At 41.4% G+C, this 14,709-nt stretch overlaps 1 protein-coding gene across 1 annotated transcript in view; it reads left to right on the top strand.

The window, feature by feature from the left end:
* LOC144604795 (uncharacterized) overlaps nucleotides 1-14,709 on the top strand; it is a 98,406-nt gene that overhangs the window by 44,260 nt on the left and 39,437 nt on the right. The window contains exons 25-31 of the mRNA XM_078419457.1: nucleotides 2,399-2,644; nucleotides 4,968-5,124; nucleotides 6,418-6,543; nucleotides 11,183-11,321; nucleotides 12,645-12,673; nucleotides 13,499-13,549; nucleotides 14,650-14,701. Coding sequence (XP_078275583.1) covers nucleotides 2,399-2,644; nucleotides 4,968-5,124; nucleotides 6,418-6,543; nucleotides 11,183-11,321; nucleotides 12,645-12,673; nucleotides 13,499-13,549; nucleotides 14,650-14,701 — 800 coding nt within the window. The remainder of the gene's footprint in view (nucleotides 1-2,398; nucleotides 2,645-4,967; nucleotides 5,125-6,417; nucleotides 6,544-11,182; nucleotides 11,322-12,644; nucleotides 12,674-13,498; nucleotides 13,550-14,649; nucleotides 14,702-14,709) is intronic.

The following is a 14,709-nucleotide window of genomic DNA, read 5'->3' as shown; positions in this document are numbered from 1 at the left end:
GCTTCCTGGCCCTTGCAGTGTACAGTTCGTCAATGGAGAGTATAATACGAAGATTTATCAGACAAGTTGTCAGCAATGTGATGCCCAGGAGAAAAATATTTGATTAGATGAGGCTATTGATGACCAAAATAAAAGCATTATTCTCTGAACCAAAACACATTGTAATGATATTGGCAGAGAAGAAAGCTTTCATATTGATGGAATATCAGCAAATATGCATCAAACTGGATATGGAAAAGGAAAAAGTATGACCAATCACGTAATACAACTTCAGGGTTTTAACCCAATGTGAAAAATAAAATCTTAATTTTCCTCATCATTCCTCAATGCCCTATGAATTTCCCTCAGATCATTTAATTTTCCAGGGCCATCAATGGAAAAAATAATACATCTGGAGAAATTTCAGATGGGTTAGCCATGGATTAATATTTATGAGTGGTAAATTCCCACAACTACTCACAAATGCTGAGCCATTTGCAATGAGTTCAGAGAGATGGCCTACAACGATGTCTTGACACTAACCAGCTCTGTAATGGTGTGTGATATATGAATTTTTCTGTTATGTACTTCACCTGATTTGTAGCCACTGTTCAGAACAGTTGAACACTTGAACAGGACATAGAGGTGAGCATGTTTAAGGATACATAGACCCAAGAGTTGAAGAATTCTAAACACTTGCTCCTCTCTGAGTGCAGACATTTCTACTTAACTCAATCATACAGTGGCTGAACCTTTTCCAGAGGCAGTGGTCCATAAGCCCAACATTCCAAACACAACATTTAGTCTGTCAAGCTCCTCAACGTGATTGCAGAGAGAATGTTTTAACTCTATACAGACAGCACCCATGGTCAGAATCGAACCTGGGTCTCTGGTACTGTAAGGCAGCAACTCTACTGCTGCACTACTGTGCAGCCCCTAAAATGTTTTTACTCCATTACCAGTTTTCAGATTCTTGCAGATAAGAGAAAAATAATTGCAGGATTCTATGGATAGGATGGTATATTACTACTGGTACCATCTAGTTTAATCCTACAAAAATCAAGATGAAAGCATTGTGTTTCCCCCCCCCCAGTTTTCCAGTATACTTTCCCAAAGATCTTGCCAGTGGGTCAGCGGTAGAGGTGTTGCCTCGCAGTGCCAGAGACCCAGGTTCAATCCTGACTATGGGTGCTATCTGTGCCGAGTATTTATGTTCTTCCTGTGACCGTATGGGTTTTCTCTAGGTGCTCCAGTTTCCTCCCACATCTCAAAGATGTGCGGTTAATTGTAAATTCTGTAAATTGCCCTTAGCGTGCAGGATACAAAAGTGGGATAACGCGGATCTAAAATAAGGGTGATCTATAGACGCTGTGTACTTGGTGGGCTGAACGGCTAATTCCACATTGTATCTCAAAAAGAAAAGGTGCTCGAGTGGAGTGACTGAGGCATTGGTGACTGTTCAGACCAGAGGCCAAGAGGTCATTGTTTAAATATGATACCAAAAATAAGGCCAGCAGTTTGGTATTCCAGTCCACTCCTGTCCTGCCAACCTCTTTCATGCAGGAGAATTTAGAATCATAGAAATGTACGGCACAAAAACGTATCTATTTGGCCCATCTTATCCATGCTGATTATAATGCCCATTTATGCTGATCCCATTTGTTCGTATGAATTTCCTAACCAAGTACCTGTCCATGTGCCTTTTAAACATTGTAATTGTATCTGCTTCCACTCTCTGTACGGACAGCTCATTGCAGATATTCACCAGTCTTTGTGTCGGAACTTACTCCTCAGATCTCCTTTAAATTTCTCTCCTTTCACCTTATACCTATGCTCTCTCATTATAGATTTCCCTGTCCTGGAAAATGATTCCATCTACCTTACCTATGTCTCTCAATTTTATAAACCTCCACAATGTCACCCTTCAGCCTCTGATGTTAGTCCTCCAATATTGTTAATAAGAATAAGCCCAGTTTATCAAATATCTCCATTTCAGGCAATATCCTGGTGAAAGTTTGCAATCTCTATATTATTATCTTATCCTTCCTGTAGTGTGGAGACCAAAACTGTCTGAGCTAACCGATGTTTTGTACAACTGCAACATGACATGCCAACTATTATCCAAATTGCTCCCAACTATTATACTCAATTGATCTTCTGCCCCAAACCAGTAATGCTGTGGCCAAGTTCTAATATGTCAGCCGAGGGGAAACTAACTTATTTAGTATGGACCAATGTGGGTATAAAAATAACATTATCAAATGTTGTAACATAAATGGTGATATTTGCAGGCTGAAAGCATATATTTCTGAATAGGGGATTATGTCATCTTATTTGTTAGTTTACTTGAACATTGACTATGGAATGCCTGATTAACATCTTCAACAACATTTTGATTTTTTTGTAACCGCTACCATAGGATAAAGTGTGTGGTCTCTGTGGAAACTTCAATGATAACACTGAAGATGATCTTAAAACAAGATTTAACTTTCTGGCAAGCAATTCCATTGAGTTTGGAAACAGTTGGAAGTCTACAGATTCCTGCCCAAGTTCAGTAAATCAAACATTCCCTTGTGAGGAAAATCCATTTTGTTCTCCCTGGGCAACAAAGAAATGTTCCATAATTATTAATCCAATTGGAGAGTTTCAACAATGTCACAGTAAGGTAAGACATTATTATAAATCTATTCTGCATGTATTTCAATGCAAGGGGCCTGACAGGTAAGGCAGATGAGCTTATGGCATGGATAGCTTCAACCGACTGGGACGTTGTAGCCATTACTTAAACCTGGCTAAGGGAGGTGCAGGACTGGCAGCTCAATCTTTGGGGGTACGGAAGCTTCAGGAGAGACAGGGGTGAGGGAAAAAGAGAAGGGGGCGTTGCATTATTGGTTAAGGAGGATGTCACGGCTGTGGTCAGAGGTCACATGGATGGTTCATCTAGTGAGGCTGTATGGGTGAAGCTGAGGAACAAGAAAGGGATGATCACCTTGTTGGGGGTGTACTATCGACCCCCGAATAGTCAACGGGAGTTAGAAGAACAAATATGCCAGGCGACTACAGGTCAAATAAGGTTGTTGTAGTAGGGGATTTTAACTTTCCCAATATTGACTGAAAATCATAGTGTGAAGGGTTTAAATGGGGTGCAATTCCTCAAAAGTGTTCAGGAGAGCTTTCTTAAGCAGTATGTAGAGGCCCCCACATTTGAGAGGGCAACACTGGATCTAAGATTGGGAAAATGGGAAGGGCAAGTTAATGAAGTGTTTGTGAAGGAGGCTTTTGGGACTAGTGACCACAGTTCGATTAGGTTTAAGATAGATATGGATAGGGACAGAGAAGGCCCACGTGTTAAAATGCTCAACTGGGGTAAGGCCAACTATGAGGGTATGAGAGAAGGTCTTGCTCAAGTTGACTTGGGCAGGTTATTTGAGGGGAAAGGAACATCAGCCAAGTTGAATGTTTTTAAAAGTGTGCTGACAAAAGCTCAGGGTACGTATGTCCCGGTAGAGTGAAGGGCAAAACAGGCAAACGTAAGGAAGCTTGGCTGTTGAGGGAAATTGAGGGATTGGTCAAAAACAAGAAGGATGCATGGGACAGGTATAGGCAGCTGGGATCAATGCGTCCCTGGAGGAGTTTCGGGAACTAAGGAGTAAACTGAAAAAGGAGATCAGAAGGGCAAAAAGGGGCCAGGAGATAGCTCTGGCGGGTAGCATTAAGGACAATCCCAAAAAATAAAGGGGTAAAGGGTAACTAGAGAGAGAGTGGGACCTCTCAGGAATCAAAGTGGTCTCCTCTGTGTGGAGCAACAGGAGATGGGCAAGGTCCTCAATGAGTATTTCTCCTCTGTATTTACCGAAGAGAATGACAGTAGGGCAGAGGAACTTGGGGCAGTCAATGGAAGTGTCTTGATAACAGTCAGTGTTACAGTCGAAGAAGTACTGAAGGTACTCTCATTTATGAAGGCAGACAATTCTCCAGGGCATGATCAGATATATCCGAGGACATTGTGGGAAACCAAAGGGGAAATTGTGGAAGCTCTGGTGGAAATTTATGAGTCATCCTTAAATACAGCAGAGCTGCCGGAAGACTGGAGGGTGGCAAAAGTCGTGCCTCTTTTCAAGAAGGGCTGCAAGGAAAATGCTAGGAACTATATGCCAGCGAGCTTAACATCTGTGGTTGGAAAGTTACTCGAGACTATTTTGAGGGATTTTATTGCATGGTGTCCAAGGAGAGATAGTTGAATGGATAGAAAATTAGCTCCAAGGTAGGAAACAGAGGGTGATAGTGGAAGGTTGCTTCTTAGACTGGAGGCCTGTGATTAGAGGTGTGCCTCAGGGTTCGGTGCTGGGCGCCTTACTGTTTGTCATCTACTTCAATGATTTGGATGAGAACATACAGGGCAAGATTAGTAAGTTTGCCGATGTTAAACAAGGGCAGGACCTACACAATGAATGGTAGGCCTCTGGGGAGTATTGTAGAGCAGAGGGATCTAGGAGTGCAGCTGCATGGTTCCTTTAAGGTCAAGTCGCAGGTAGTAAAAATGGTGGTAAAAATGGCTTTTGGTACATTGTCCTTCATCAGTCAGAGTATTGAGTATAGAAGTTGGGAGGTCATGTTGCAGTTGTATAAGACGTTAGTGAGACCATATTTAGAATATTGTGTTCAGTTCTGGATTTCCATTTTTCATATTTGTGTTGTGAGGCAGCTGCCAGGAACCATTTGGTTAGCCAGAGTCACTATTCTAAGGGTCGCACCACTTTCTCTTCTTAAAATTACTGTGAATCCTGGGACTGCAGTAGGCACACTAACAAAATGAACATTGCATTGCCCTGTTCTACGCAAATCATCTTCTTTTGTGCCTAGCCGAATAAAAATTGTTTTAATGCTGTTGTTGACATTTAAAATACACACTTTGCTCGCTTAAATGAAGGATAATGTCCTTTTTTTCCAAGTGCTGATTTGATTTCTGACTCCTGGCATTTTAACAGGTTGACCCTAACCCATACTATGAAGCTTGCCTCCAAGAAGCTTGTGCTTGCGATAAGGAGGGGAAGTACCTGGGTTTCTGTACTGCTGTAGCAGTATATGCAGAGGCTTGTAATAAAGCTGGTGTTTGTATTCGCTGGAGAACTCCTGAACGATGCCGTAAGTCCAAATTATTAGTTTTACAGAAATTAGTATCTGCCTTACACATGCTAGAGCTTCAGCCACTCCTGCCTCCTCATGTCCAGCAAACACCTGGCTCCCTCCTTTACTCCCTCTTTTCTGCACTTCTTTTCCTCCTCCATATTTGTACACAATTTTACTAGACAGACTTTGATAACTGCTTTCTCCTCACTAGCAATTTATTTTGTCACTTGTTCCTCTGCTGCTCTATTTGTTCTGAGGTCTCCCCACTCATTTGCTATCTGCTCCTTACTTTCCCCTTTCATTTTAACTGGTTCTATCTGTCCCTGCCCACAGTCTTGTTTCTGTCCAGGCCCACATTCCCAGGAACTACTGACAAAATGGCCCATTCACACCATCCTGGTGTGTACTCTCATCACCCCTCAAGGCAGCCGGCAGCAGGCTTCTGACAGTGGAAGCTGCAAAATGGTTAGTTAAGGCACACCAGCAATACATCAACATCAAATGTTAGTCGAGTCCGCAACACAAACACATCAAATGATGATAGTTGAAAATTACATATCTTAAATATCAGTTGTACTCATGAAAGGGCACTAACCTATGAGAGTGAACAAGAAAACAACGCATAAAATAAATATGAAATCAACCCTGTGGTATAAAATCATTACTGATTCAATATCAAGATCTAAATAAATACCAGACGAATCAGAGCCAATACACCTAAATGGACAAAATTTACAGTGATCACACATACTGAGCCCAAGCCATTGTCTAAGTAGTGTAGGGGGATTAGAACCTCCCACACAAGGTGTGTTAAATGTTGGAAAATGCACTCTTCAGAGTGTGATAAATAGTCTTTACTGTGTTCCCCCTTTACCTGTGATATAAATAGCCTTCCAGGTTGTTGGCAAGGGCAGGTCATTTATTGATACTGATACCCCTGTGTCTAATAACGTGTGGCATTGCTGGGCCCCTGATAAAGTTCTTATGTACATCTGTGGGTGACCAGCACTTATTTTCAATTAACGTATTCAATTGTCTTAGACCTTTTAATTTCAAACTGATTACTACTTTCTCTGAACATTGGAAGAGATATTCTGAAGAATGGGTCTTGTTTTTAATTAATGGCAACTACTGTACTGTTTTGAATTAATGGCAGCTACTATACTGTACTGTACTGTTATAACCTGTGAATAATTCCTATCAATCCCTGGTGTTTGGATTATGATGTGAAACGACTCTTTTTAATCATTTGTGCGTTAACTCATTTACTGACAAAAGTATGCTAACTCTTTTCATTTTATGTTGCAGCTGTTTACTGCGACTATTATAATGACGACAATGGATGTAGCTGGCACTACAAGCCATGTGGAACATTGACAGCTAAAACATGTTCGAATCATACAATTAAAAAAAAGCTCTCTGCAGTTATTGAAGGTGGTTTTACTTCATAACTTTACCATAACTTGATTATGCGGTTGGATTTTTTAATGATGTATGTTTATGTTGATTTTAAAGGGGTGAGAAGTGCATTTTTTTGTTTAGTTTAGTTTAGAGATACAACATGGAAAAAGGCCCTTCAGGCCCCCATACACAGGTTCTATCCTACACACTAGGGATAATTTACAGAAACCAATTAACACACCTGCATGTCTTTAGAATGTGGGAGGAAACCAGAGAAAAACCATGCAGTTACAGGGAGAACGTACAAACTCTGTACAGACAGCACTCATAGTCAGGATCGAACCTGGCATTGTAAGACAGCATCTCTACTTATGCGCCACTGTGCCATGCTTTATCTATCTACATGCTTTAAAACGGTACACGATAGTGCGACAATTTTAGGCCCACCTTACTCACCGTCGTCCCTTTGGTGCTAATGGAAGACGTTTCATTGAAATCGGTGTTATATTTTTAAAGTTATTCACATTTTAAAGTTTAAATCTATCTCCTAGGGAGGGAGGGGGGATGGAGGGGGGGAGGAGGGGGGTTGAGGGGGATGGTGGGGGGGAGGGGAAGGGGGGAGTGTGCTGCACCAATGCAGGAGAGGTTTGGGCCCAACGGGTCCACTTGGTCTAGTTTACTGCTAATATTTGAGTTACACAAGCAAAGAGCCACGATTCAATATTTTGTTGAGCAGTGGCACATGTTCAGATCAACATGGAGAGGACATGGAGAACAACATTGATTTCAATCTATGTGTATTTGTATATTGTACGATTATTCATGGTTTTTGCTCATGTTTTTCTGTTGTTTCATTCATGTCTGGAAATGTTGGTGAAGCTGAGTTGGTGCAATTTCCTGATGCATATTTAAGTTAATGTGGAAACAGACCGACATGTAAACCAGAGTGGTGTAGGGGAGACAGGAGTCTCTTTTTCCTGAACCAGTTAATCTTTATTAAAGGGCGGCACAGTGGCGCAGCAGTAGAATTGCTGCCTTACAGCACCAGAGACCTGGGTTTGTTCCTGACTATGGGTGCTGTCTTTACGGAGCTTGTACGTTCTCCCCGTGACCACATGGGTTTCCTTCGCTTGTTCCGGTTTCCACCCACACTCCGAGAGTTGTGGAGCTTTGGAACTCTCTGCCTCAGAAGGCAGTGGAGGCCAATTCCCTGGATGCTTTCAAGGGAGAGTTAGATAGAGCTCGTAATGATAGCAGAGTCAAGGGATATGGGGAGAAGGCAGGAACGGGGTACTGATTGTGGATGATCAGCCATGATTACGGTGAATGGCAGTGCTGGCTCAAAGGGCTGAATGGCCTACTCCTGCACCTATTGTCTATTGTCTATTGTCCAAAGACATACAGGTTTGTGGTTTAATAGGCTTCGGTAAAATTATAAATTGTCCCCAGTGTGTAGGATAGTGCTGTTGTTCGTGGGTCGGTGTGGACTCGGTGGGCCGAAGGGCCTGTTTCCATGTGGTATCTCAGAAGTCTAAAGTCTAAAACAAAATCCATGAAAGAAAGATTGCGAAAGAATTATTGTTAACCACTCAGAAGTCAGAATAAATCTAAAAATCTGCTCATCTGATCCCTAATTCTTGAGTAATTGGGTCTCATCATTGGCTATCTTTTGGCCACCATCCTGAAGACACAAACTTCTCCAAGTTTCTTAGTCCTTAGGCTGAAATATCTGCTCTTTGTGCTTCCATCCAGTCAACCTGGCATATCCAGTGGGCCATTTAAAGTCAATTAGGTAAAACAATGTGAGACAAAAGGATAAAGTGTAAGTCATTTAATTTTGATTGTCTGAGCTGCCTGCTTGAACCACTGCAATCTTGCTGGTGAAGCTACTGCCACAGTGCTGTTAAATAACGACTTCCAAGATTCAGATCAAGTGATAACGATGTACTAACAACACAAAGGAGGTATTTATTCACAAAATGCTGGAGTAACTCAGCAGGTCAGGCAGCATCTCAGGAGAGAAGGAATGGGTGACGTTTCGGGTCGAGACCCTTTTTCAGACTGATGTCAGGAGGGCAGGACAAAGGAAGGATATAGGTGGAGACAGGAAGATAGAGGGAGATCTGGGAAGGAGATGTGGAAGAGAGGGACAGAGGAACTATCTAAAGTTGGAGAAGTCGATGTTCATACCACTGGGCTGCAAGCTGCCCAGGCGAAATATGAGGTGCTGTTCCTCCAATTTCCGGTAGGCCTCACTATGGCACTGGAGGAGGCCCATGACAGAAAGGTCAGACTGGGAATGGGAGGGGGAGTTGAAGTGCTCGGCCACCGGGAGTCCAGTTTGGCCAACGCGGACCGAGCGCAAGTGTTGAGCGAAGCGATCGTCGAGCCTGCGCTTGGTTTCGCCGATGTAAATAAGTTGACATCTGGAGCAGCGAATGCAATAGATGAGGTTGGAGGAGGTGCAGGTGAACCTCTGTCTCACCTGGAAAGACTGTTTGAGTCCTTGGATGGAGTTGAGGGGGGAGGTAAAGGGACAGGTGTTGCATCTCGTGCGGTTGCAGGGGAAAGTGCCCGGGGATGGGGTGGTTTGGGTAGGAAGGGACGAGTGGACCAGGGAGTTACGGAGGGAAAGGTCTCTGCGGAACGCAGAGAGGGGAGGGGATAGGAAGATATGGCCATTGCTGGGGTCGCGTTGTAGGTGACAGAAATGTTGGCAGATGATTTGTTGGATCCGCTGGCTGGTGGGGTGGAAGGTGAGAACGAGGGGGATTCTGTCTTTGTTGCGAGTGGGGGGAGGGGGAGCAAGAGCGGAGCTGCGGGATGTAGAAGAGACCCTAGTGAGAGCCTCATCTATAATGGAAGAGGGGAAGCCCCGTTTCATGAAGAATGAGGACATCTCTGACGCCCTAGTGTGAAACACCTCATCCTGGGCGCAGATGCGGCGTTGACGGAGGAATTTGGAGTCGGGGATAGACCTTTTGCAGGGGACCGGGTGGGAAGAAGTGTAGTCCAGATAGCTGTACGAGTCAGTGGGTTTATAGTAAATGTCAGTCACTAATCTGTCTCCTGTGATGGAGATGGTGAGGTCCAGAAACGGGAGGGAGATGTCGGAGATAGTCCAGGTATATTTAAGGGCAGGATGGAAATTGGAAGTGAAGTGTATGAAGTCAGTCACCCATTCCTTCTCTCCTGAGATGCTGCCTGACCTGATGAGTTTCTCCAGCATTTTGTGAATAAATACCTTCGATTTGTACCAGCATCTTCAGTAATTTTCTTATATTAACAACACAAGTTAGATTATTGTGCAAAAAGGAGGAAACCTACTGATGGTGGTGTTCCCATGTGACTTCTGAGTTTATCCTTCTTCAACGTAAATCTTGTAGTTTTGAGTGATGCTGTCAGAAAAACCCAGACAGCAAACTACAGTGCAATGTATTGATACAAATTACCGCCACTCTGTCAGTGGGAGAGGGAATGCCTGTGCCATTGAAACAGGCTGCATTGCTCTGGATATTTTTGGAGTTGGTGGAAAAGCCTGTGAGTCCGAACGTGAGTCACTTGCCACAGGATACCTAGCCTCTGTCATCCATTTGTGACTGGTCCAGTTGAGTTTCAGATTTCACCCTGAGAAACCGCCTCAGGAAGCGACTTGGAGTTCAGACCCCAGTCAGTATTAATGTGTTCAGTGCCACCCCTGGGTCATGGCCAATAGTGAGAAAAAAAAACTTGCCCAGTGAACGGGTTAATGGTGCTGAAGTAGAGATGGTAAGTTGTAACATTCTGTGCTGTTCCAAACACATTTGATGATACTGCAAATAGAGCACCAACACTTATACTTCCTCAGAAGACTAAGGAAATTTGACAAAAGAACACAAAGTTAGTAAGTCAGCCAGCTTCTCTGGAGAACATGGAAAGGTGATGATTCAGGTCAAGACTCTTCTTCAGACTGAAGGGTCAGAGGGTCTCAACCCACAACATCATTGATCCATGTGCTTCAGAGATACTGCCTGACTTGCTGAGTTACTCCAGAACATTGTGCCCATTTGTGTATTAACCAGCATCTGAGGGTCTTTGTTTATACAAGGAAATTTGGCATGTCTCCAATGACTCTTCCCAATTTCCACAGATGCAGTGAAGAAAGCATCCTATCTGCATGAATCATAGCTCGGTCTAGCAATTACTCTGGGCCAGAATGTCAGAAATTGCAGAGTTGTGGATACAGCCTTGTCTATCACGCCAGTCGGCTCCGGTTATTCCCACTTTTCCACTTTCTCATCAGGCAGAAGATACAAAATCTTGAAAACACATAAAAACTAGATATCCCACTATTTTCCCCACTGTTATCAGACTCTTGAACAGACCTCTCATAAACTAAGGATGTTTGCCTCCTTAAACCCTTACACTCTTTTACCTGTGATTTCTCTGTAGCTGCAACACTGTTTAGTTTGTCTCTATTTGCACCACCTGTTGTAATTATATATGGAACAGTCTGCCTGGATTGAATGCTAAGCAATATTTTTCACTGTACCCATGTCAGTAATAAACTAATACCAGAATGTTGAAGATGTGTCATCTTAGTCACTAAATTCTAAGTGATGAAACCATGAACTAAATGTTTGATAATAAATGTTAATACCTCATCCTAATTTTACATTGTTCTATTGATTAGGCTGCTATCCAAAGTGCCCAGAGACTGCTCCTTATCTGGATGAAAATACCATGAAATGTGTCCATCTCCATCAGTGCACCTGCCTTTACAATGGGCAAATATATCACGCAAATGAAAACATAATTGGCTGTGGAAACTGGTAAATTGCTTTAACAGTTTCTAATCTGTAATTAAAGTATTTATGTTTGATGGGAAGTTGAAAACAAGGGATCAAATGTATAACATAGTAACAAAGCAGAAATTAAGGCAATTGCAATTTTTTATTCCAGGGACTGGTTAGAATGTGAAACATGCTATCACAGGGTGGAGTTGCTAAATGAATACATGATGGTGAAAAGAATGGGATGACATGTTACCAGTTTATATTAAGACAACAGAGTGAAAAGAAGATTTTGTCGCACAAAAACATGCCTGAATACCTCACTTCTGTGCAGCAAGCACAGAAGCATAGTATTAAAGCTGCACGTTGACTTTTTATTGGTAGACTTAACCCAAAACCTATTTCAGAATTGGGAAATATTTTGCTGTAAATTGGCATTTATTTAGATGACTGGAAGGCACTTCATGATTGCACATTGTGGCTCTTATAGTTCAATTACGGACCTGTAATGAAATTTGGGAAGTTTGGTTTAAGACCTGTAATAATTGGGGCTTCACAAGAACTGACAGGTGGTGGATTGAAGGGATTTGCTAATGATTTTCTTTCAATTAATATGGACCTTTGTATTATTTATGAATCTAAATGCCAATGAACCAAGTCCAAACTTCTGCCACTGGCATGGCCTCCCTGAGAAATTATTTACAAAGCATCACGCTAATTAAAAGTGACGTGCTTACATTAACAAACAAGAAGCAATACTTGCATCGTTGGGCCATTTTGAAAATCCATCATTGGTACCTAACTGAGTCCAACACTTTATCGTTCCCTTGTACTTTAATGCATTTGTTTCATTCTTCTTTTACTTCTGTGTATTTCACTATTTCCAAAGAACATGAGAATTGTTGCCAGATTATATAGGAAACTATACATGCCACAGGAATATTGGAGAAGACTGGCTGGGACATTGTTTCACAATTCTATGGATTAATGAAACAAAAAGGAGATACCTATGTCCACCAAACAAGTTAAATTAATGTGCATATTGTAACTCTGACATTCTACTCCGACATTCAATCACAGCTGATCTATCTTTCCCTCTCAAGCCCATTCTTCTGCTTTCTCCCCAAAACCCCTGACATCCAGTTGGATAAGTGTACACCATTCTTGGCTTTCCTCACTAGTGAGTGAAGAACGGTTGGTAATATAACCCCTCTCCACTTTGCTGTTGAACAAATATATCAACCTATAGCATCTCCATGGTGTAAAGATAACTGCCAATGACATGGAGACTGTGTCGAGGATGAGGAATGTATTGTACTGATTCCCTAAGAATAAATCATCTAACCATTTAATATTTTACAGTGAATGCACTGATGGAAAAGTCATATGTGGTAAGCAAACTTTATTTTTCAATAAGACAATTAACTGCATAAATCATGATGGAAACCAATAATTGATAGCTACAGAATGAAGAGCCACCCAACTGGTTGGTATATGAATTTTTGCAGCATGCGGTAACTCATTTTGTAGATCAGCTTCATCATGTAGAATTGTTCTTAATGCTAAGCAAGGACTATAGATGTCAGGGAATTAACACTTAATTTTATTCATTTTACTTAATTTTCTGTGATTAAAAAATGGAGGATAAGCAGATATAAAACAAATGCAATTCCTTGCAGAAAAATATGGTGTTAGAAACACAGAAACATAGAAATATAAGAATAGGTGTTGGCATTCAGCCCATTGAGCCTATGTCATATATTCAATGCCATTATGGCTGATGCTCTGTCTCAATACCATATTCCCCCTCTCCCCCCCTGCCCATTGATACCTTTTGTAGCTGGAAATCCATCCATGTCTCTCTTAAATTTATTTAGTGATTTGGCCTCTGCTGTGTGATGAAGGATTACACAGAGAGTTTCTCCCTGACTTGCTTAAATTTCTTACCCTGTAATCTGAAAACATGATCCCAGGTTCTAGATTAGGTGAAGAACAATGAATGGCAAATGCTTAGCTGAGTAAATATGAAAGTGATCGAGATACATGTTTATGCTGTTCACTTTAACCAAAATATCATATATATACATTACTCATTTTCATATTTTGCTTGCATACGAATGAAGATTTAGATGAAAGAATATCATATTGTCATATCAATTAATATTTGCCTGTCTTTCAACATATATCAATTAATCCTTATCTATCTTCATCTTTAGAAGGTACATCAACCCCTACAGTACCTACAACTACAACTTCTACCACAACAGGTGTGTAATGCATAGCTGGGTGTTATAATAATTCAAGATTTAATGAAGTAGGCTTATGCATGTAAGTACTGCACCCCCATGTTAGATCGTGGTGACATGTGCCCATCATCACTGCTCCCCATTGTTACACAGATAGAACCTGCCAGAACAGCGTACAGCCTGCCAGACTTGCAGCATTGCAATATTGTGTGAAAATTCACACCTACACATACTGTATAAGGAATATATAATAGTGTCATATCATTGTCTTTCACTACTGTACCTCAGTATTATACAATGACAAACCTTTGTTCACAGTACTGCTGTTCTCTAGGGTTATACAGTGATCGGTCTGTTTCCACGAGGACAGCATGGCTGTACCAAGAGCTTGATATGACCTGAATTTGACAAAACATGCAGCTCTACTAAGCTGTGTCATTGCGCCAGCCACAGAATAAGAGAATATTATTGGTAGTTTTGTATCCCCGGTGAAATGCAGCCTGGCTAAAGCTCAATCAATTTTCCCATAGTCTATTTTGTAAATGTCATTTTCTCACAGAAAAATAATGCAGCTCTGAAATAAATTTAATAAATTTAAGTTTGGTTGCTACCTTTCACGCTAAAATTTTGCATTAACACCAGAACACTGTTCTATTCTTCAAACACAAGGAACTGCAGATGCAGGTTTACAAAAACAGATACAAAATGCTGGAGTAACTCAATGGGTCAGGCAGCATCTCTGGAGAACATGGATAGGAGATATTGCAAGTTGGAAGCCTTCATCAAGAGGAAAACTTCCATGTCACCGCTTCATGTTCTCCAGAGATGCTGCCTGACCCGCAAAATTACTCCAGCACTTTGTGTCCTTTTTGTACAGTTCTATTCTTGATCGGATCAGCAACTATTTCATTTTTCCACATGTTTAACATTAGTTTCGGAGCTTGATTAGTCAAGCTACAGTAAAGTTAATTGTGTAGTAACTTTAAATATTCCTATTAATCTCTAAAAATATTTACTTATATTCTTGAGAGCAAGTGCCATATCTATTTTGTAACCATTCCTTAAATATATTTGATGCACAAAGTAAAATTTTTGCTACTGACTTAATAACTTTTTTTTAGAAAGTACAACTGTGACAAGTCCAACGACGTCTCCGACTACGACATCATCAACGTCGACAA

This window comes from Rhinoraja longicauda, chromosome 23, assembly GCF_053455715.1.
Source record: "Rhinoraja longicauda isolate Sanriku21f chromosome 23, sRhiLon1.1, whole genome shotgun sequence".
Classification (NCBI taxonomy): Eukaryota; Metazoa; Chordata; class Chondrichthyes; order Rajiformes; family Arhynchobatidae; genus Rhinoraja; species Rhinoraja longicauda.
The sequence above is the reverse complement of the archived record's forward strand: the minus strand, read 5'-3'. Positions and strand labels throughout refer to the sequence as shown.